This window comes from Macrobrachium nipponense, chromosome 6, assembly GCF_015104395.2.
Source record: "Macrobrachium nipponense isolate FS-2020 chromosome 6, ASM1510439v2, whole genome shotgun sequence".
Taxonomy (NCBI): Eukaryota; Metazoa; Arthropoda; class Malacostraca; order Decapoda; family Palaemonidae; genus Macrobrachium; species Macrobrachium nipponense.
In genome coordinates, this window is record NC_061108.1 from 7596236 (window position 1) to 7619524 (window position 23289).

At 34.7% G+C, this 23289-nt stretch overlaps 1 protein-coding gene across 2 annotated transcripts in view; it reads right to left on the reverse strand.

The window, feature by feature from the left end:
• LOC135216868 (dopamine receptor 1-like) overlaps positions 1 to 23289 on the reverse strand; it is a 419542-nt gene that overhangs the window by 98153 nt on the left and 298100 nt on the right. For both annotated transcript variants that reach the window (XR_010314948.1, XM_064252382.1), the window contains exon 2: positions 8592 to 8630. Coding sequence is in view for 1 of the 2 variants with exons in the window: in XM_064252382.1 (XP_064108452.1) it covers positions 8592 to 8630 (39 nt within the window). In the remaining variant the exon portion in view is untranslated. The remainder of the gene's footprint in view (positions 1 to 8591; positions 8631 to 23289) is intronic.

A 23289-nucleotide genomic window follows, 5' to 3' on the forward strand; every position in this document is an offset into this window, starting at 1 on the left:
AAATTAATTAGTGTCTGGATAACAAAGGAATTAGTCCTACGTCCCGTTAATTATTCATTATAATTCCTCCATAACAAAGGGAGGTTTTTTCGGGGTGATTAGGGCTTTATGAACACTTGTCTCCTCCCTAATAATAGTTAAATGGCAGTTATAATGACAGGATTAATTTTTTTTAAGTTGTTCATTTTAATGAACACATACGTGATCCCTTAAAGTGTGTGTATATATATATATATATATATATATATATATATATATATATATATATATATATATATATATATTTATATACATATATATAATATATATTATTATAATATATGTATATATATATATATATATATATATATATATACTATAGTAGGTATATATATATATATATATATATCGCAATAGGAAAGATAATATGCGGATGCACATATCAGACTGGGTAAATCAGTGTTTCAGTGGATAGTTGAAAACACCATCTGGTGACTCAAATGAGAACCAGGAGATACTCAAATGTTTCTCTCTAAGGAATTATTATAATTCAAGTATTCATGTGTGAATTACACAAGTGCACAGTTGTGCACATGAGAGCAAATAACTTTGCTGTTTATCATTACGAAAAACAAAATAAAGGGTAATGTATGCTGTAACATATTTAAACAAGTGAGTGACTGGTTTGTTATCAAAGTGGGTCTGAGTATAAACTTCTGTAATATTTCTATGGATAGAATGATGTAGCAAATCAAAGAGAGGCTATTGAAGGTAAATGAATTAAATATAAAATATCGTGAATGTAGGATGGAACAGCTGATGATTGAAGTCTTAGTCCTTACTGAGAAGTGAACAGAAACTGCCAGAGCTGGTGAAAGAGTTTCAAAGAATGTCAAGAGTAGATACAACGAAGAGGACGGTTATTGGGATAAGTAAGAAAAAGAGAGGTAGAGCAATAACTGATAAGCTGTGGAAGAGATATATACACTTATATTTGTACACTAGAAAGACTGTTAGTATATCCCTTACACCCTTAGGAATAAAGAAGGCAATCTGTGATGTATACTGTGATTTCATCAGTTCATTGATTTATGTATTCATAAAACAATATATCCTGAAATGAAAGCAAATGTCTTTTTAGCGAAAATTTTTTTTTTGAGAAACTATGAAAGAAAGGTTTGCTTTTAAGTGTCACTGCGAATGATTTACAACCAGATGTTCACTCTGTGTTGCAAATTACCTTAAACGATATGAACAAACAATTACTTTTTATTTTGTATTGGTTCTAAGCCAATATCACGGAATTTTCACGATATGATTGTGGCCATCCATTCCTATATCATATATATATATATATATATATATATATATATATATATATATATATATATATATATATATATATATATATATATATATATATATATATATATATATATATATATATATATATATATATATATATAAATTCTCCGCCCTTATCAAGCAGTGAATGACTGAAGGAGTTACATTAACGAAATATATAGAGGGAGATAAGTATGTATATACATATACACACACACATATATATATATATAGTATATAAATATGTATATATATACATTATATTATATATATATATATATATATAGATATATATATATATATACATATATATATATATATATATATATATATATATATATATATATATATATATATATATATATTTGTCTATTTGCATGTATGTATTATAAACGAATTTTGACCCACAAATACTTTTATAATTAATATTTGTGAATTTTAAAAAGTCACACATGTATAAGTGAACACACACACACACACACACACGCACATATCAGCTGCTCAACCCTTCATAAGAGTCTTCATCAAAAGCGATACGGACACACCTGACAACAGTGCTAGCCCACCAAGGCGTGAAAGAGAGAACAAGATGGAAGTGAGAGAGAGAGAGAGAAAAAAAAAACGAATCTATTCAATAAGCTTCCGGTTTCTTTCGTTCGTCTCCCTGATGACACGACAGCCACGTCTCCTGGGAAATCAGATACCGAGAGGATCCCAAAAAAAGGAAAATAAAATAGCCATATATACCGGGTGTGAATGGAATGGAAGACTTCCTCCCGTAAGACAGGATTTTTATTAGGTAGATACGGTTGCATGCTAATAGGTTAATGTCAGGCGTCTTCGTGGAATGTGAGGGAGCAATTTGTTCTGGATAACGGGACTATAGTTTGATTGCCCGACAAAACAGTTAGTCTCAAAATAGCTAGTCCCCAAAAGAGCTAGTTCTAAAATACCTAGTGCGCACTAAGAGCTAGTTATAAATCAGCGGTTAAATTTGTATTTCATACGTGGCTATGACATATATCTTTTAGCAAATCAATGATCACAACTGGCTACTCGGTAATAGTTACAGGTATTTGTTTTAGTTTGACAATAGTCGTCTTGTGATTTGGATACCATTTCGGTTGTGCTTGCTCATTCGTCTGTTGGTTGTAATTATTTTAATTAATACAACAATTCAACATGAAGGTAATAAAATTACAAAAATGGATCACAAAAAGGAAGGGATCAAATACGTCACAACGGATATATTTATAGGAAGAATACGTCCAATAAGGAAACGCCAAATTGGAGATTCGTTATCGAAGGCTGTATAGGAACCCGGCATGCCACAGGAAAAAACTAAGATTGCCCTAAGTATGCTAAGAGAAGAACCTTATGTTCGACTGCACCACGACGAAGTCATTGCTAACATTACCCAAAATATTGATTATGAGGCAGCTTCTTGTATGCTTGAAAAATGAACTTAGGAAATGCATAAAAGGAATGAAACTACATAGCTCTCTTGGGACATCACACCTCTAGTTTTATGTACTTGTGAGTGTGAATATATATATATATATATATATATTATATATATATATATATATATATATATATATATATATATATATATATATATATATATATATATATATATATACATATATACACACAAGTTCCAGAACTCCTCTGAATTGTTTTGTTGTTGAATAATGTATAACTACTACCTTATTTGATGATGCCACCTACCTCCTACATCTTTTCTCCTCGCTCTCCCTCTAATACCACAACTCCCACCCGCTGGGCTTGCAAACTCCATCCCCGTCACCCCCCCCCCCCCCCCCCCCCCCATTAAGTTTTCTTCTACAACAGGAATCCAGTGGGCCACAATTCTTCTACCCACCCATTCTGCACAGGACATTCCCGGTCATGCAAAAGCAGGTCTGGTAAAATTTTATAAAGAGCTAATATATTTTACATTGTTGCTTTGCAGATAATAATTGCGGAATCACTCTCTTAAAAAATTTGTTTAAATTTTTTTTATTCTCTACTAAACTGTGATGACATGTAAACGATCTTTATCTTGATTAGCTTTGATTATTTTTTACTTTTTACAATAATCGTGTTGAAATTAATCTGGTCCATGAATGTGCCATAAATATTTTGGATCAATAATTGGTTAATATGCAACTTTAACCTCATTTAAAAATAAAGTCGGCTACTTGTCTGAATTCCCCTTTAAATCACAGTTATAAATTATCGCTATTGCTTTGTCATCTGTGCTAATAACCTCACTTCCTCGTTCCAAGAAGTCATCCTTGTCATTCCTTTTTTACTTATTTTTGAAACTTTTATCAAACAGCATCACGATCTCTCCTTTCTGTATTTCACTTCACTTCCTCTCAATTCTTCATATTGAACGTCTTAATATTCTTTGGAAGCTTGAATTTCAAGTCAATTGACTGGCCTGAGTGGCTGAGTGGGCCAGTTGCATTTGAATAGGTTTTTCATCTGCTGAATAATAATAATAATAATAATAATAATAATAATAATAATAATAATAATAATAATAATAATAAGGATATGTGATATGCCAGTGGAAATTGTACCCTAGGAGCACTAGGCACGAACCCAAGATCCCTGAAAAGGAATCTAGAAAAACTAGAGGCTGAAGTAGCTCCAGGACTCATGCAGAAGAGTGTGATCCTAGAAACGGCGCACATAGTAAGAAAAGTGATGGACTCCTAAGGAGGCAGGATGCAACCCGGAACCCCACACTATAAATACCACCCAGTCGAATTGGAGGACTGTGATAGAGGGAAAAAAAATAATAATAACAATAATAATGTTTGTTCTTCTTTACCCGATATTGGAACTTTTATACAAAACAAATCCTAATTTGAAACCTGTAATCTACCAGACCGACCTATATAATTACGTCCTTTGTGTAGCTTATCTCCTTTTGAAGTTGACCTTAGATATGAAGCTGTCGTTTGCGTTCTCAGTATTAATGCTTTTTCGTCAGTCTTCAGCAATCTTTGAAACAGAAAGTTTTTTTTTAACTTTACTTATGAAGAAAGTTTTGTTTTTATTTTTATTTTTTTCATTTTTAGAGCTGGTTTTCTTATTTAATGTAGATTAGAATTTTATCTCATACTGCCTGTATCTCTCTGAAAAGTCCATTTTATGCTTAATTAAATGGCAAACCAAATAATTCAAATAGATGCATATATATGTTCCCACACTACACATTTAAAATCGTATAATCAAATAACCCTATCTACTGAGTGTATGCATGTATGTATGTAAGTATATATGCACGTATGTGAATGTACCTGGTGATATTGACATTCACGGATACAATGAACCGTGCTTAATGAACAATTTAAATTGTTTGTTATTTTCTATATATATAAAAAAAAAGACTCCTTTGATTTCGGAGCGTAATCACGCCATCAGCCAAATTTTTCGGTCTAAAAGCAAAGTGATTATGTGTTCAGGTCCATCACAGAGAAATCCAAAAATGAAAAAAAAAAAGTCCGCCAAATTAAAAAAGAGAAAAGAAAAAAATTCAAGGTTTTAGCCCTGACAACCAGCAAACAAAAGTGAAAAAAAATATAGGTTAAACAAACCAGCTGAATCACAGAGAACAACCCCCCCCCCCCCCCCCCCTTCCCATCTGTCTATCACATACCCGGATGTGACGTCACTTGGCATTTGGAATGAAAGAGTCATAAACACAAAGTTCGTTCATGGGCGTCGGCCTCACATGACGGAAAATCGTTTCGAGATTTTGAAAACGGCATTTTTGAGGTTGACACCAACTGGCTTCGTTCTTTTGCCTCCCAAAGTCACATAAAAGCGCCTGCTTGGATGTGCGCTTGTTTGAATTCCGTTACTGTAAGACATATCATAAAAATACGTCAGCAACTAGTCGTATAAAAATAAAAAAGATGTTGACGACAAGTCAAAGACTTGTATTCAATTTGATCAATGTTAGATAATCGTATAAAGCGATAGTCTGAACGGCCCACAAGTCGATGACTTGTATTCAACCGGTTTGGGATGTGTATGTGTGTGTGTGTGAGAGAGAGAGAGAGAGAGACTCTGTGATTTAGCTGTGGAACTCCTTGTAATAACATTCATTAATCATGTATTTATTTTAAAATGAACATTTTCTCCGACAATACTTAGTTGAACTGTGTCTTGAGATTCCATAATTATGAACCTCCCAACAAAATCTATATATAGTATATATTATATATATAAATATATTATATATAATATTATATTATATATATCTATATATTATATATGTATATATATATAATAATATATAATATATATTAAAACTCGGTATAAATGTCATAAATTTCTCCGAAAGGAAGATTCAAAATACCCCAAGTGGCTACTGTCATAAAACTAAGTACGTTTGCGGAAAAATAATAAAGGTTTTATTTCGAAGCAAAAATGGATTCTTAATCATTATTGAAATCTGTCTGTCTGTCTGTTCGTCTGTTAGAGAACTGGGCAGTCACTGAACATACTGGAATTCAGGTATGAGTTGCCCTCAAGTAAGTTTACACAACAATGAACCCATACCAGGAATTCCACTATCTGCTCACCTGTTCCATTTACTCAGCAAATTCTTCAGGTGTCAGTGGAATGTTCTAATAAACAGTAGGTATTCAATAATTACCTGGACCAACGCGCTCCTCTTCCACCCCTCAGTCTGAATTGCACATTGATTTGTATTAAGGCGAGCTCGGCACAAAAGAGTAAATCATTGTGAGTTCCCGGCGTTGCTAATAACAAAAGAAACGCCCCTAGGAGACACAATGGTGGGGGAGAATATCGCCTTAAAGTACGCAAGGATTAAGGGTCACAATCCTTTGAGGTTGAAAGGCAAAGTCTGTTGCTACTATTTATCAAGTACTGAAAAGGGACAAAGTTTTTCTAGTAATAATAAAAAACATGCCGTGAAGAATGGTATCGAGAATTTTCTGTATCTTTCCGTTTCTTAAATTACCATAATTGTTTAAATTTAACCCCGCCTCTTCATTCTACAAAATTAACATAATTGTTTAAATTTAACCCCACTTCTTCATTCCACAAAATTACCATCATGTTTGTTCTTCTTTTTTTACATATTTTTGAAATTTTCTGTTTTCCTTATCCTTTGGCAATTTATGGATTTACTCAACGTACTGAAACCAGGGCCTGCACGAACATCTATTCAAGGGCCATGGCATCTCATTTGGTAACGTTTTTATTGATGGGGCAACTACCAATAACTTGAACAGCGGTCGTATGGTCTCACAAGGCAAGGAGGTCACAGATATCAACCAGTGTCTCGGTATATTAAGAGACCAAATATTGCAGTATTGCTTTCAGTGTCAAACATCATGAAGTCACAAATCTCAGCCAGTGCCTCAGAATAATTCGAAGTAACATATCTCAGCCTGCGACTCAGATCATTCAAAGGTCACGCTGCAGTAAGTATCAGTATCTCAGAATATTCTGAAAAAATAAACATCTTATAGAGGCGTTCTTTGCTACAAAAACGTAACTGCATCGCTCGGATGGATGGAAACCTCGTTTAAATCAATGGAAAAATGAAAAGTTTTTGATTTTGCAAATTGTTTTCAGGTTCTCCCAGCCCGCTTTCTTCATCACAAGACAAATTTGACTAAAGAGAAGAGCCTACCCTTTCTTGCTATACAGTTAGATAACGATAAACTCGAAGTAAACGTGTTACAAATAACTGTCATAAATAGCTGAATGCTTAAGTGAGATATTCTGGACATTAGAAGTAGTGGCTGTTGCCAACGAGAATGCAGACCACACGAAGCAACTAATACTAATAAACACTGGCCAAGAACACCCGACGAACATGGAACATTGTTTAGCAGACGGAAGAATTCCTCAAGGAAAATATGCCGAAAGAAGAGAGAGTGACATATTGTCTTACAGACGATGGGTAGTAGAGACCATCTCGAAGAAATGGATTATTCCATCTCTTAACTTTGTAATAAGAAAAGGTTCTATGGGGTCTTTTATTAACTGCGTTAGTGTCCCTGGTAATCCTGAGAAGCGCTTCAATCAACAATAGGAGAGGGCAGGAATTAAAGGGTACTTTTGCACACAAAGATCCAAGTGCTGACTGAAGAATTACCGATCTACCCCAATCAGGTCGATCACAACAGCAGCAAGTTGCCCAGGTGGCTGCGGCGTTGCCGAAGAAAACACGTTGACTTCTTTTATAATTTTGCAGGAAATGTATTATAAAGATCCTTTGGTATATTACTTTTCCCGGAAGACCACCTTTCTCTACAACGAGTCAAATTAACGGCAAAGATTCTCAAAATCATATTCGAGAATGTAATAGTCTGTTAAGCGGACACAAGGTTAGCTTACAAAAGTAACAGCAACGTTCATTCCCTATGCCAGGGAACATTAGACCAATCAATTAATCAACAGCAACAATTTTAACATCATGCTTATTCCAGTATAGATGCAAGACTTGCAGACCATTGTTGCTCTTCTCTGCATATTTCTTTTAGACATAACATCACGCTACTCTCTAGCTTGATGTAAATAAGTCACACTCAGATCTGATTGCGGGGGGTGGCAAAGTTCTCGGAAAATCCGTGATAAAATATAGAACAGGATTTTAAATTGAATTACTACCAAAATGTAGGCGAAGGATAGTAAAAGCCCTTTACCAAAAATGAAAGGAGACGTCACGAATTTTTCATCATCACATAATTCGTTCTTTATAGCCGAGCTCTCGACATTATGGTCAATAAATTATGTAGTCCATATTTAATAACAAAAAAGAAATAGGACGTAAAATATATACTAAGACTCTATTCCTGACATCAACCTAAAGTTATTTTTTGGAGAACGGCTACTATTCCCAAAGAATAAAAAAATAACAATAATCTGATTTATCTGGCGTATGGTTGAGGTCAAGCTAAAAATGTTGCTTCTTAGAATCCCTGTTTATAGTATTATTAGGCACCGGGAAAAAGTGCAAGAATGAAGCAAATATTCTGTAAAAAACTTCCCAAGAATTCCACGAAAAAGAATTCCTTTTTTTCACGTACATATTTTTATACATCAACGAATAAAAGTGAAAACATAATGAAAAATAAAAGTGAAAATTACATTTACGTAATATAACAGAAGTATGGAAAGTAAATCCCGCACATGATATATACCAAAAGTAAGTTTGAAATAAATAAAATAAAGTAAAATAAAACAAATAAATAATTATTACTTACCATACACCCTGGTCCTTTACAGTCCATATCAGTGTGCACCTGAAAAGATGATAAAAAAAAAATTATTATTAACGTACTTTAAATAACTGGTCTGTTTTTAGAAAAAAAGTTTATTTTCCAAATAAACAAAACCCTAGTGACAAAATGTTACCGCCCACAATCTTATCCTTTCATTGTATTGTCGCTACTTTGAACATTCCATGTAAATACATGGCCCCGAGCTAAAACAAAGGATATTATTAATAACATGTCATTTCGCTAAGCGCACTAAACATACACTTGAGCTATCAACTCATTACTGGCAGTTAGAGCTGTAAGTACTTGAGTAGCTGAAAACAATTACTGGATGAATGAGGAAATGACAGAAAGTTACTATAGAAACAGTATGTTTCTCTCTCTATCTCTCTCCCCGAGGGACAAGGATTTGATCACTCTCTCTCTCTCTCTCTCTCTCTCTCTCTCTCTCTCTCTCTCTCTCTGAGGAACGAGGATTTGATCACTTTATATAGGATCTCTCTCTCTCTCTCTCTCTCTCTCTCTCTCTCTCTTTCAGAGCACCGTTGAGTCATCTCCACGAACACGTGAGTATCCACTGAACAGGAATAAGTATAGACCCATCAGCTGACCTTTCACATACTTTACATAACACTTAACGCTTCCGGTTCGGTTGTACTTTGCAACACTTAATTGCGGCGAGTTAGTAGACAATGTCCGATAATATTGACGTTTCACTGAAATGTTTTCATACAACAAATTTCGTTGTACGCCAATCCTGAATACCTTCAGTTGTCCATTTATCGTATTCTTTCTCATATTCATTATACAAGCACAGAGACATACACACACACATACATATACAATATATATATATATATATATATATATATATATATATATATATATATATATATATATATATATATAAATAATATATATATATATAACAAATATATATATATATACTATATATATATGTATTTATGTATGTATTAATACATGTACTTATATACTATGTATGTGTAATCGCCCGTGGTATACGTGTGTGAGCAATAATTTTCCTGTTTCCTTAAAGACACAAAAGCAACATTATCCTTCTAACAAAAGTCTATGTAATTTTTTAACATTTAAATGGGGGTTTCAGTAAAAAAAAAAAAATGTATGCCAGTTACGGGTTGGCCGCATGCAAGAGCCCGTGCCGTCGTTCTAAATCTAAGATGTAAACTTACCGATGAAACACGAAATTCAAAGACATTCGAATGGCAGCCCAATTAAGAAACACCACAGCACAGCGAAGAACACTTCAGTGGAGAAACATGACCAAAATCCTCCATAACAAATGAACAGAGGGCTGGAAATACCCGAGGCTAATCGGCATTCAGAATCTCTCTGGAAAACCTGGAATGGATACGCGGATATCGGATGCAACAAAGACGTCGCCACTCAATGGAAAGCATATTTGATACTCGGAGGAGGTATTTTGACGTAGTAGCTTTCTCATGAAAGAGGAAAGAAGCCAATAATTATTACTATTCCCGTCGTTTCAGGATGAGATGTCAAGCCAATGTCTAATGAGCGTCTTGATTTTATCAAAGGAATGTGACTGGTTACGTAACCGTTGACGTAAGATCAGGGAATATTCAGGGTACCCTTTTAACGTGTTCCTGGAGGGCTACTGACCTCCCTCCTCAGAAAAGACACCAGAAATCAGGTCAGTGTGAGTTGCAAGGCAATGATAATCAACAGTGTGAAGAAATCAGGGTCGCGATCTGGTATGAACGGGCTTGCGCGCTCACAAATAAGAGCACGTAAGGTTTAATTTCTCAACCTTTCCAGGTTACTGAAATTCCAGGACACCGATAGCAAGAGTTTATTAATTAGATACTAAATAACCACTTAAATCCTGCGTTTCAAATTTGAGAAAATTTTTGATTACCTAATACGTGTACCCTTCAGCATCATATGAAAAAAAAATTAACATAAACTATTTTTCATATAACTTATAAAGTTGATCAAATTATAAAGTCAATTGACATAAATTGTATGCAATATTAAGTATGAAGTTAATGATGCTAATGATGCATGCAACAGTAAGGATATTCATCGAACATTTATAAACATATAAATCCACAACGGTGAAATCGATTGGATCCTAATTACGTATAACTTAGGTTATAACTAACCCAGTACCAAACACGGTACTAGAAAAGAGAAAGGAGTCGAATTTCACCTATTCTCAATCATGTCATAAACACGCGTCAGTATCTTGTCACATATTTCACACACAGGTAGAATGAAAGTCAGCGACCTGTTTGCGATATGTATGCGACATTGCACAACCGACTATGAAAAATGCTGAGTAAAGAATTAATGACCTTTACGACAATTAACGAAGCAGCGCTCAACAACGACCGACAAGAGATCTGCATAAAAAAAGAAAACCGATCATAAAAGGAGTCAGAAGAGCATTTAATTCTCGAGCGACCAGAAGCCGAGGGTTCAGGGAACGCTCCATTTAATCTGCCAATTGGGCTCACGGTTCCCCTAACCAGTCATGACAAGGCGCCATTACAATCAACGGCGTTTCCCTCACGCCAAATCCCTACAATAATACGACCTCTCACAACCTACAATCCCACTTCTAGGATCGTACTAACAGCTCGTCGCAACCTACAACCAACATGTTCCACAACTCCCCAACAGCTTCTGGTACAACAACCACTATGTCTGGGGACATCTAACAAAAGCCTTCACAAACTACAACCCACAAGTCCCACAACTACTAGCAGCCTCTGGTACAACAACTACTGTCTCGGGTCATCTAACAAAAGCCTTCACAACCAACAACCCTCAAATTCCACAACCCCCAACAGCCTTTGGTAAAACAACCAGTATGTCTATGGACATCTAACAAAAGCCTTCACAACCTACAACCCACAAGTCCCAAAACTCCAAATAGCCTCGGGTGCAACAGCCACTATGTCTAGGGTCATCTGACAAGAGCCTTCACAACCTACAACCCACAAACTCCACAACTCCCAAGCAGCGGATTGTACAACAGCCATTGAGTCGCGGTACATCCAACAAAACCCTTTGTTCAGGTATGTCAAATGAGTGACTGACATTTTGCCGTGTTATTCTGGCTTTAAGCTTGAACCGGTTCAGGAACATGTTTGCCACGGCTCGGTGGAGAGGTAATGATTTTGAATGCCGTTATATATTTGCGTGGCAGAGCTCCCGCGTTAGACTCGTTCTCAGAATCAGTCAATGGGATTTTATGAAGACTGTCACAATACAGGGTATTTTGCTTTAATATATTAAATATCATCCCTTTAAAAGCTCATTTAGAGCCTGGATGCTAAGAACGGAAGAATGGGCTTGCACACAAATTCGCCCACAGAGAGAGAGAGAGAGAGAGAGAGAGAGAGAGAGAGAGAGAGAGATAGAATATCTGATGAATGGTTTTTCCCTGATAAGCCGAGGATTACTATACTTTTTTCTTCTCTCTCTCTCTCTCCTCTCTCTCTCTTCTCTCTTCTTTCTCTCTCTATCTCTCTCTCATTATATAACATTTATATATATATATTATATATATATATCTATAATATATATACATATGTATATATATATATATATATATATATATATATATATATGTATATATATATACAGATATATATATATATGTGTGTATATATAATATGTATAGATATATATGTATATATATATATATATATATATATATATATATATATCTAAATCTACACCTCTGACCTGAACCACACAGCAGTCGACTGACAAACAGGTACACATGACATTGCTCAGTTTAACATAAGCACTTTTAATATTCAAGGAATATGGTCAAATCAGTCGTTCGGTTGAGAGAGAGAGAGAGAGAGACGACGAGGAGGAGAGAGAGAGAGAGAGAGAGAGAGAGGCAGGCTACGAAATAATTAATACATAGGATTCTATGGTCGAATGAGATATCACTGATATTAAAGCTTACGTAATCATATATAACACTGACGTGGTTAATTTCAAGATTAAGTATGCTGTTTGTAGCCGCTATTCACTGCAGTTAAACCTGGTGTCAGGGTGACACTTACTTCAATTAGAATAATGTAAATGTCTATGCACTTATCTTATTATCCGTGTACTTTAGTGGAGCTACAGCATTGAAAGGAAGCAAACATTTAACATAAGTATAGTAAATAATTAAATAAAAATCATATATATATATATATATATATATATATATATATATATATATATATATATATATATCATATCCTTGAATGATTAAATAGAAGTATCTATTTTTGAAGGTATTATTACTGAACTGCCTTTCCCAATATTCAGCTGAAATTAGTTTAAGTTGAAAAGAATTCTATCTGAATTCGTGTTCAGCATTAAAAATAATTTTCATCTGTAGGAAAACAGACAACTTTCACAATAGGAAAAGTTGCATTTGAACTTAGTGATTTCTAGTTGATACAGTTATATATCTAATTATTCAACAAACTCCTATAACATAAATAAAACTTGTCAGGAATTTTACTGGTTTAAGCTTGCAAAGGTGATTCCAAACAGATGTTTCACTTTGTGTCGAGTATATACACTGAAACAACACCAATCAAAGTGTACTCTAAAAGAATAAAGGAATAAAAAAAATAACGAGAAAACAGCAGTCATTTGAAGGAGTCAGTTGCATCACAGCACATTAACAAAAGAAGACAAAACAGTCCACAGTTGTTATTGAAGTTACTGGGCTCATACTATCTTCGTATATATTTGTTCTTACCTGCACGAGATTTACCTTTTGGCTAATTACATTCTGCAGTGACCATAAAAACATAAATTCATGAAAGTTCGTTGCCTGGAATATCTAGTTTTCCAGTATTGGAAAATTCCTGGACGTTTCCGAAGAGGTTTTGGCCACAGAGAGTCACATTTTAAAGGTAACTTTTCAATTTGCCACTCATGAAATATAACTGGCTCGCATACCACAGAACGCTGTGATTTATTCATCTTTAGATGATTTCTGTGAAAGAGAATGGTCTCTTTGATATAAAGCCGTCATGCATCGGGCATGGAGAGCGTTTTTTTTTATTTTTAATTATTTTATTTTACCTTTGTTAACATCTACAAGTTCAAGCTTTATCGTTCTTGTATATGTAAGTAAACAGAAGTTCTATCTCTCTCTCTCTCTCTCTCTCGTATGTATGTATGTATATAAACACATACATACGTACATACACATGAGAGAGAGAGAGAGAGATGAGAGACGTTCTGGAATAGGAGGAAGCGAGAGAGAGAGAGAGAGAGAGAGAGAGAGAGAGAGAGAGAGAGAGAGAGCTTCTGATTATTTAACCTCCTTTACACACACACTTTCTCTTTAACCGGAGTAAATACTTTTTAATTCTATGTACGTACCTACACACACACACAAACCAAACAAACACGCATACACACACACACATATATAAATATGTATATATATAGACAAAATCCACGAAGGAAAGAGAAACGACGAAGTTCTGCAAGGCCTTTCGACTTATTATCCTTTGCTTACCCTTGCAGAACTCCGCCGTGTCTCTTTCCTTCCTGGATTTTGTCTTTAATTATATATTCATCACCATCTATATTTCCGTCATTCAGTTATACACACACACACACACACACAAATATATATATATATATATATATATATATATATATATATATATATATATACACACTAACTCTTATATACATAATCTTCATAAATTAACGTTGATACCCAGCAACAACGTAACTTATGAAGAGAAAGATATGAAGTCTCATTAGGCCATTTCATCAAGTACACTGCTGGTTCCATCAGCTGCACCTCCTATAATCAATAGAGGTCTGGTTCCTCCCTTCAGTAAACAATTGTCTAGACTCTAGAAAGTGAAAATAAAAAAATTCTCAACAAAAATTGATTGTATGATGTACATGAAACATGTTCTTCTGGTCGAATTCTTTTTATTAACAAATTTAAGTGTAATCTGGATTGTAGAATTTAGGCCAAAGGCCAAGCGCTGGGACCTATGAGTCACTCAGCGCTGAAACGGAAATCGACAGTAGGAAGGTTTGAAAGGCATAATAGGAGAAGAAAGAGAATATGAACGGAGGAACAGTAAAAGGAATGAAAGGGGTAGTAGATAGGGGCTGAAGGGACGTTGCAAAAAACCTTAAATAATACCTACAGTGCACCACGTGAGGTGCACTAACGTCACTACCCTACCCACTATGGGGTTATATTAGCAAAGAAAGATATTCTTATGAATAGAGATATATATTTCTCATTAATTTACCCAGGAAAGCCACATATTTATTGAGTAATATACTAATATTACTCAATATATCTTAAAGAATGAGTGATGCCGATCTAACTATGCTGTTTTTTTCCATCTGTCCACCAGCCTGTGGTGTTTGCGTATGGTAACATTGCGTCCAGGGCATTAGATAGTTACATTCAGCTTACATTCAACAATAATAAAAATATCCTATTTCGAATATTAACGGTGTAATTCGCATACAGTAAATTATTAAAACACTTTTCAGTTGCAAATGTACACCCAGATATCCTTTTATTTACCTAAAACTTACACATAGCGTAACTATTTAAAGCCCGGGACGCAGTGTTACCATGCGCGACCACCACAGGCGGGTGGACAGATGGAAAAAAAACAGAGTATAGTCATGTGCATGTGCTTTTATGCATATTTTTACTACAAATACCTCGTCTTGGACATAAAGACCAGCTCATTATGAACTACTCACTTTCCATTTTTTTTAATCCATTTTGCCCTGACGATTGCCAGGAGCTAATTGCCGAAGGCGATGCAAGATTCAATGAATAAATGAAGCAACGTATCAGCAGCAATTTTCAACTTGACCCTCAAACGTTCATCCTTGAAGACAAAAGAGAGGTGCAGTAAATTAACTCTTTTTAAATTATAGCACTTAATAAGAATGCACACATACATTTAGATATGTATATATATATATATATATATATATATATTATATATATATATATATATATATATATATATATGTATATATATATATATATAAACTTGTGTGTAATAATATGTATGTATGTATGTAAAAATTAATGTAATCCCACGGAGGAAAATTACCTTTATTTATACATAGAATCGCGTTTTGTACATTTCGCAGTCAAGTTATTCATATGCATGTATGTATGTTAAGTATGTATTTAAAATCTACTGGCGTGAGGATGTTCAACCCTGTCACGATACAGCAAGGCGAACTTCCTGACCCGAGAACGAAGGTGACTCATAAACAAACATTGCAATTTTTACGCTCATTACCTCCAGCTGCCTTTTCGCAACCTCCTTCCGTTTTAAATCAGTTCATTACCAAATAAAGACCCCCTGGCAGAGCATTAACTGCATTCGAAATTCCTCTTCAAAAGCTGTGTATAATAACGATTACGAAGCGGCATGAGGGCCACATCTCTCACACAAATAAGCTAATGATGATATTGTAGGGATGAAAGACCAACAGATGCTTTTTACCTCAGTCGGCGAATTTGCGTAATGAATGTCAGTCTGGTCTCTTGAATAACCGCAAAATACCAACCAATAAAATAACCCTTTTTCAAATTATCTATATATTTGTTTCTCCCCCTCGTAGCAAAGCGCTAGGTACAGGATATAATTTCGCGAATGGTGGAGTATTTAGCAATCACGGGCACGCGCAGAAAAGCCAATAGAAGACACCACACACACACACACACACACACACACAAACGCACCAAGTCGATGTTTGTGCCAAGTAGCAAGAAAAGCAACCAAACACCATTGATTGACTTCCTGGAAATGCTCAAAATATCGACACTGCATTAAATCTCATTCCTCCCCCTTTTTTCTTATCAAGGTCAAACTGATGACTCATCTTTCGAAGGGAAAAATCGGATCCCTGCTTCTGGGGGCAGAGTAAATAAACGAGGCGAGAATCAGCATCGGTGGTTGGAGGGTTTACGAATTGTTGGAAACGCGGTCAAATAAATATTTATCGGCTGAACAGGATCTTCAGAGCTTCAGAGCCGAGTATGATTTCGGTTTAGAGCCTCATGAGAAACTCGATCCATACAAAAGGGTGAGAGGAAACGAGATTTTCTTTATATATCAATAATAGCAGCTATAAAATCCAATATGGATAAGGAATTGCAAATAATTTGTAATATTTTATTCAAATTGCCATAAATGTTGTTGCTTATACGAATGACTGCCGATGCGTCAAACTTAATCATTGTAACCCATTTCTAGATGTCTTAGTTGTCAGAAATACTCAGTGTGAACTTAAAAATGTAGAATAAACTACAAAAGTACTTGTTCTAAGTTCCGGATTTCACCCACCTTCTTATGTGGATTTTGATATTCTCAAGAACGCAGAATTTCGCGCTACAATGAATATAAATAAAATAAAATATATATATATATATATATATATATATATATATATATATATATATATATATATATATATATATACATACACATGTATATACACATACCTATACATATATGTGATTGTGAATTCATCTCTAATAAAAGGAGCCCACAAAAACGCCCAAAATGTAATACAACTGTTAATGAATCACTGAAGAGGGAGACAAGTTGTTCTCCGTAATGGTGCGTTAACGTTCTGCAGCATTTTGGAGTTTTATGGGCTCCTTTTATAAGATACACACGCACACACACACACACACGCAAACACACACACACACACACACATATATATAATCATATTATATATATATATATATATATATATATATATATATATATATATAGATATATATATATATATATATATATATATATATATACTATATATATATATATATATACTATATATTATATACGTAAACAGAAGTAAGTGCTCGAAATATATGGTTGCAACGTATATATGGTGTTTTATGGGCCTTTTTCTTTTATATTATACTGTTGTATTACACAGTAAAAAAGACATTTCAATATATATATATATAATATATCATATATAGATATATATATATATAATATATATATTTATAGATATATACATACAATACATACATACTACATACATACCCACGCATACCCATCCACTTACCAACTAATCCATCTACCTCTCCCCTACGATGGACGTTTTCCCAGTCATGAGCCCGCCAGCAGAAACAGACGTACACACACACACACACACATACATACATATACATACGCAATCTCGTTAAAACGCAACCAGTGCTTGTCGCACAAAAGAAGCATTACACAGCCCTAAAGATAAAATCCGGGGCATAAAAGCTCTCGGGATCGCGGGATGGATACTAACGAGACCTTTCAAGGGAAACTCTTTCAATAACTGCAGCGGGACCGAGTTTGCAGACTTAAAAAGAAAATAAATAAAAATAAATAAAAATAGTTTTTTATTTCTCCCCAGCGAGGCTACGCAATGAAAGTATGAGTGGGACTGATGTCGCAGATGCTGGAATGCTGTCATGCGTAGTGGTTAGACAGGCTGGGGTTCTGTCGTTAATGTAGTGGGTGAAATGCGAATTAAGGGAAATAAAAAATGAAGTGGGGGACATAGGAACTGCGTGAATGCAACGAAGGAATGATATAAAGGTAAATAAGAGAAATAGAGAAAAAAAATCTAGCGAGTGAAGTGGAAATTACATGAATGCGCAGAACGAATGATGAAAAGATAAATAAAAAAAATGTAGTGTGTAACATGGGAATTACGAATATGCGCCGAATGTTTGATAAAAAAAAAGTAAATAAGAGAAATTAAACGAGATAATTATCAAAATACGGAGCGAACGATAAGATGCATAGAAATAAGATTTTTTAAATTTAAATATAGGCCTAAAAAATAAGATAATTAATATTTTATATTCATGAACGCTGTCCTTCGTATTTTACGTACAAATTGCTATTCTTGCGACGTTGTAGTCATAACGTTTGGCATTACTATAGCTTTCGTTGAAGCTCGAGGGAGAGAGAGGGAGAGAGAGAGAGAGAGATGCTGCGCAGTCTCCTACTGTTACATATTGCTTGGACAAAAAATAAAAATTGGAGACATCTTTCAACAGAGAGAGAGAGAGAGAGAGAGAGAGAGAGAGAGAGAGAGAGAGAGAGAGAGAGAGTCCCTATAGAAAGGAAACAAGACGCCCCAGACAAAGAGCAAAGGAATCTTGAGATATGGCAAAGAGACGGAGACTTACTTGATGAATGGCCTCCGATTCATTGCATCCACCCAGAGTGACGTAGGAATTGATGCCTGAAATACGAGAACGCTATTCCAGATTCCACTGGATGAGGACAATTCAAGGCTTAAATAACAGAGAAGAAGAAGAAGAAGAGGAACAATTCCCGACGCAAAAATGAAATGTTTTTTACTTCAGCAATCGAACGATACACATACATTGACTGAGTTAATGGAGGAAAATTTAATGACTTAAAAATTAAAAATAGATCGAACGATACACATACATTGACTGAGTTAATGGAGGAAAATTTTAAAAGGTAAAATAGACTCAATAGAAGATAAACAAAGACCTAAGAATAAAATTCGAAAAATGTATCTTAGTCTGAAGGCAAATGGGAAATCTGGAAAGAAATGCAGAAGGGCCCGGAAGTGCTTTATGAATGTTACGGAAGCGAAACTGAGAGAAATATTGGTTGGCCAGAGGGAGAACGAGAGAGAGAGAGAGAAGAGGTAGGTAGGTAGGTTATGACTGGAAGGGAAAGAATATATGCATGGAAGAGATAAGCTGGCTGGAAGAAAAGATAAGGGATGTGGATAGGGTAAAAAAAAAGGGGTGTGAACGAATGACTGGCAAAGGTGAGAGACGAAAAAGGATTAAGCATTTCAACATATGCTCAAAATGCTTTTACCGAACGCAAAACATAACTTACCGAACCGAAAATAAATGGCTTTTATATCATGGAAACTACCATAACGTTGCAATGACTGAAATCATTTATATTTTATCTATTCAGCATCAGTGGAAAAATCAGAATCAAAGCGATACCTCTGGATACTATGTGCTATAACACTTAAAGACTCATTTGAGTGCTGGGTAGTATTGTTGCAGTGAACAATACCACTCAATTGCTAGCGAGAATAAAAACAGTTGTTTTCCAAAGGCAAAACAGTTATAAATGTATATGGAACAAATACCCTTTTTCCAGAAAACATCCGGGTACTTTATAACAAACTGCTGTTCACGTGGCTATACAATTTGGGCCGCAGGTCAAACAATGAGACCTATGAGGTCATTCAGCGTTGAAAGGGAAATTGAGAGTAATTGGTTACATAGGTGTACCACGAGGATAACCTGTTAGAAGAGAGTGGACAGTAAGGCAGCAGAAAGAATATGAATGGAGGAACAGTAAGAGGATTGAAATGGTTGCAAAATATATATATATATATATATATATATATATATATATATATATAATATATAAATAAATATATATACACATATATATATATATATATATATATATATATATATATATATATATATATATATATATATATATATATATATATAGATATCTAGGTGACAATCAGTGCTACAACGTAGGCAGGTTCATAATTAATAGACTCATCTCTATGACGTCTTAAATTATCTACGTCAACTTTACTGGCTGTAAATTGACTATATTTAATATATGCGCATGAATACTCATAAGACGATGCCTTTTGCAATAGCTTTTTACAGATAGTCTTGCAGACATCATTTGGAAACAGATAAAGAAAGAAAGGAAGGGGGGAAAATGAGGCTTGCAAAAACACAGAATGCAAGAACAGGCAGAACACCAAGTTGGAAAGGAAGTCACTATATAGTGTTTATTTATATATCTGTAGGAGGCGTGGGTTAAATAAATTAGGACATGGAGGATGCAGCCTACATCTCCAAAAGAATACTTACGTAGTTGTTGTGTGTGTGTGTGTGTGTGTGTGTGTGTGTGTATATATATATATATATATATATATATATATATATATATATATATATATATATACATATATAATATATATATATATATATATATATAATATATATATATATATTATATATATATATATAGTCTTCGATACTCTTATATCAATTTATATGTATGAAGGAAAACTATTACATTTGAATGGAATATAAAATTTAGGTCAGGCCAAGCGCTTGGACCTTTGCGGTCATTCAGCTCTGTACAGGGATTTGAGAGTAAAGAAGGTTCGAAAGGAGAAATAGGAGGAAAACCTCAAAGCAGTTGCACTATGCAACAATCGTTAAGAGTGAGTGGATAGTAAGATGGAAGGAAAAGAATATGAATGGAGGTGTGGTAAAAGAAATAAGAGGGGTTCAGCTAGGGGCCGAAACTTATGTAATGCCTACCGTGCATCGCGTAAGGTGCACTGACTCCACTACCCCATTACGGGGACTATTAGGCCTGAATATCGTCTCAAAGGAATTGCTATTAATAGCATATTCTTCTATATTATTTTGCAGTTTTATGTGAACTTTTGAAGCAATAGACGAATGTACGTACCAGGGTCTGCTTTCATAAACATCTGTGCGTGCGCGTGGGGTTGTGCACGTGTGCTAACGTAATTATTATCTCCAGAACGTTTGAACAGGATTTGATCAAATTTGTCGGATGAGCCCATTAGATGGCATGTTCGATCTCCCTAAAGTTAATCTTCGAAAAAATTTCTTTTAATATACTTTGATAAGAAAAATGTGTTCTCTTTACAATTAATAGTACTATTTACTTTTGTGTGTGAGAGAGAGAGAGAGAGAGAGAGAGAGAGAGAGAGAGAGAGAGAGAGAGAGAGAGAGAGAGAGAGATTTTACAGTTTTCAACTTAATTCTAATATCAATTCCAACCACACCATGAAATTCCAAAAATTAAAATCGTTTTGGCTTTTCCTACGAACGAAGAATTCCCAGCCACGAAGAAAAAACATTTCCTCGATGTTATGTAACACTTTTCACATATTTTTTTTTTACGTCAAGAGAGACCTTTTTAGCACAGTCTCTCCTCTTCCAATCCATCAAATAAAACACAACTCAGGAGAGGACAGAAAACGGGATTGTCAGATTTTGGTCCTCTGACCACGAGGACTCAACTCCCGAGTGCCATATTCGACGGGTTTGTTAGATTAAGCCGACTTTGTTCCTCACTGGCACTTGCTCTGGAGAGTGCCAGTTAGTGTTGTTGAGAACTGAGGTAGCTGACTGGCTTTAATCTAGAAAATATGTTTTTCTTTTTAACTAAAGTAAATAAAAAGTAATGCACACTTGAGCCTAAACGTGGCGTCAACTTGAAAGTACTTTAGAATGAGCCCTTTTTACCTTTCAGTCGATACGAACATTATGCTATAACAATCTTTCCTAAGCAACGTTCACAGAGAGAGAGAGAGAGAGAGAGAGAGAGAGAGAGAGAGAGAGAGAGAGAGAGAGAGAGAGAGCTAATATGGGCTTGATTCAAATATAATCGAAGGCAGAAATTGATAAAAAGTGTTTTTAAGTTAGGGGAAAGCGATTACAACTTAATGAATAAAAACGCTATCATACGAGCTGGAGCACATGATAGGAATCCACATAAATTGAATGAATTATATAAACTTCCCAAGTATTGAAGATCGTAAATTTCGTAAACAAGTGTCGGCAATTTCTTTATCCAGAATAACAACTATAGACGCGACAGGCAGAAATTCCAAGTAGAAATTAGCATAATCACTATACTCTAAATTTCGGTCACATATTCAGCCAGTACCGCCAGTAATCTAATAATATTTCACACTGCTTGTGCCCACTATCATCCTTGAAGTCCATATCTTAAAATATACAGTTTCGCTGCATTTATTTCTTATTTTAGGAAGTATTCCTCCAATTGGAAAATGGTCATCCATCATACCGAGGTCCGACCTTGGGAAGGCAAATCTCTGGAGAGATGAGTTTGGCTTTCGTCTTTAAGACGCGGAGATGTTCTCTTTTCAGTTTGTCAAAGAAGAAGATGAAATATGGATCAACAACTTCAATGATAAATAAATATCACTGCTCTCTCTAACTCATCTTTAAGGGATTCATATCTTCTAAAGGAATTTATCCAACGTTGTGAAGAAATCCACGAAACTAAATAAAAAAAACCTCGAATCTTAAGAAGTTTACTTCTAGCATTTTAAGATATATTTTTCATTTGAAACTGACATAGACGGTAAAAGGGACACGTTTATGTACCCCACCACAAACCAATGAAAATAACAAGACTTTAATAATCTGGAAAAATATCTAGACAACTAAATATTAAAAGACGAAGAATATTAAGGCAGCTTTTTGAAATTAAATTTTATCCCAAATGACAACTCAGCGCTCAGTGAAATCTCCAGGAATATTTACAAAAACATTTAAGAAAATTTCAAAATAATTTACTTTGCTGAAGAGAAACGAACACGATAAACACCGTGAATTGAAATGAGATAAGAGGCATGAAACAACTTACCGTGAATGAAAATGAAACAATAGAAATGAAACGACCGTGATGAAATGACTTGAAATGACATAAAAGGCATGAAACAACTGACCGTGAATTGAAATGACATGAAAGGCATGAAACAACTGACCGTGAATTGAAATGACATAAAAGACATGAAACAA